This window comes from Otolemur garnettii, unplaced genomic scaffold (assembly GCF_000181295.1).
Source record: "Otolemur garnettii isolate 467f Iridium unplaced genomic scaffold, OtoGar3 scaffold00003, whole genome shotgun sequence".
NCBI lineage: Eukaryota > Metazoa > Chordata > Mammalia > Primates > Galagidae > Otolemur > Otolemur garnettii.
The window spans coordinates 41707301-41708450 of record NW_003852398.1 but is presented as its reverse complement, the minus strand read 5'-3'; the positions used below and the strand labels follow the sequence as shown (position 1 = coordinate 41708450).

The 1150-nt window shown below is 37.1% G+C and overlaps 1 protein-coding gene across 1 annotated transcript in view; it reads right to left on the bottom strand.

The window, feature by feature from the left end:
- Positions 1–1150, bottom strand: part of SKP1 (S-phase kinase associated protein 1) — a 20621-nt gene that overhangs the window by 10344 nt on the left and 9127 nt on the right. Inside the window, exon 3 of the mRNA XM_003782190.3 lies at positions 79–152. Within this exon, the coding sequence (XP_003782238.1) occupies positions 79–152 (74 nt within the window). The remainder of the gene's footprint in view (positions 1–78; positions 153–1150) is intronic.

Sequence of the window (1150 nt, the reverse complement as noted above, 5' to 3'; positions counted from 1 at the left end):
AAAAAAAAAAAAAAACTTAAAAGCTGAAATCAAGTCTGAGTGTCCCCATCTAAAAAGTAATCCTTTTAAAAACCTTACCTTTTTTAATATTGCTGCATTAACATTTGGTAGAGGAACTGGGTCATCATCTCCTTCATCATCCATTCCCAAATCTAAGAAAACCAGAAGAAAGTTGCCATCATTTCCTAGTTCCATTATAATGCTTACACCAACCAGGCTATGTCTCAAAAAAGTACAGATGTCCCTCTGCATCCATAGGTTCTGCATCCACAAGATCAGCCAACCAAAGAATGAAAAACAAAAAAACCAAAAAAAAGATGGTCTCATCTATATAAAACATGTAGACTTTTTCCCTTGTCATTCTCTACATAACAACTATTTACATAGCATTTATGTTGTATTAAATATTATAAGCTATCTAGAAATGATCTAAAGTATGAAAAGGTGTATGTAAGATATATGTAATATCATGTGCATTTTCTATAAAGGACTAGAGCATCCTTGGATTTGGGTATCCCTCGATTTAGGACTGTGGGGGCAGTCCTAAAACTACTGGATACCGAAGGAACAACTGTAATTTGTAAGACATGCTATCTAAACAATATGTACAAAGTACTTAGTTCTCCTAAGAGCATTTAAAATTGGTGATTCTTAACAATGGGGTCCATAGGTGGTGCCTGTGGCTCAAAGGAGTGGGGCGCCAGCCCCATATGCTGGAGGTGGGGGGTTCAAACCCAGCTCCAACCAAAAACTACAAAAAAAAAAAACAACTCAAAAAAAAAAAAATGGGGTCCATGAACCACCTCAAACTATATAAAGTTCTATAAGAAGACAAACAGAAAAAAAAGATGTATCATTATTCTTACTCTTTATACCAAATTCTCTAGATGGACTGTATTTTAAAAAGTGAAAGATCAAAGTATTACAAGTAATAGAATCTCAATCTATTCAAATCTGAAGCCCAAAGACCTATCTATTCACACACAACCGATCATGCAGCCACTGACAAAAACAAACAACTCTGGCCAGGTGCTGTGGCTCATGCCTGTAATCCTGGCACTTGGGAGGCCAAGATGGGTGGACAGCCTATGTTCGCAAGTTCAAGACCAGCCTGAGTAAGCGCAAGACCTAGTCTCTAAAAAACAGCCGG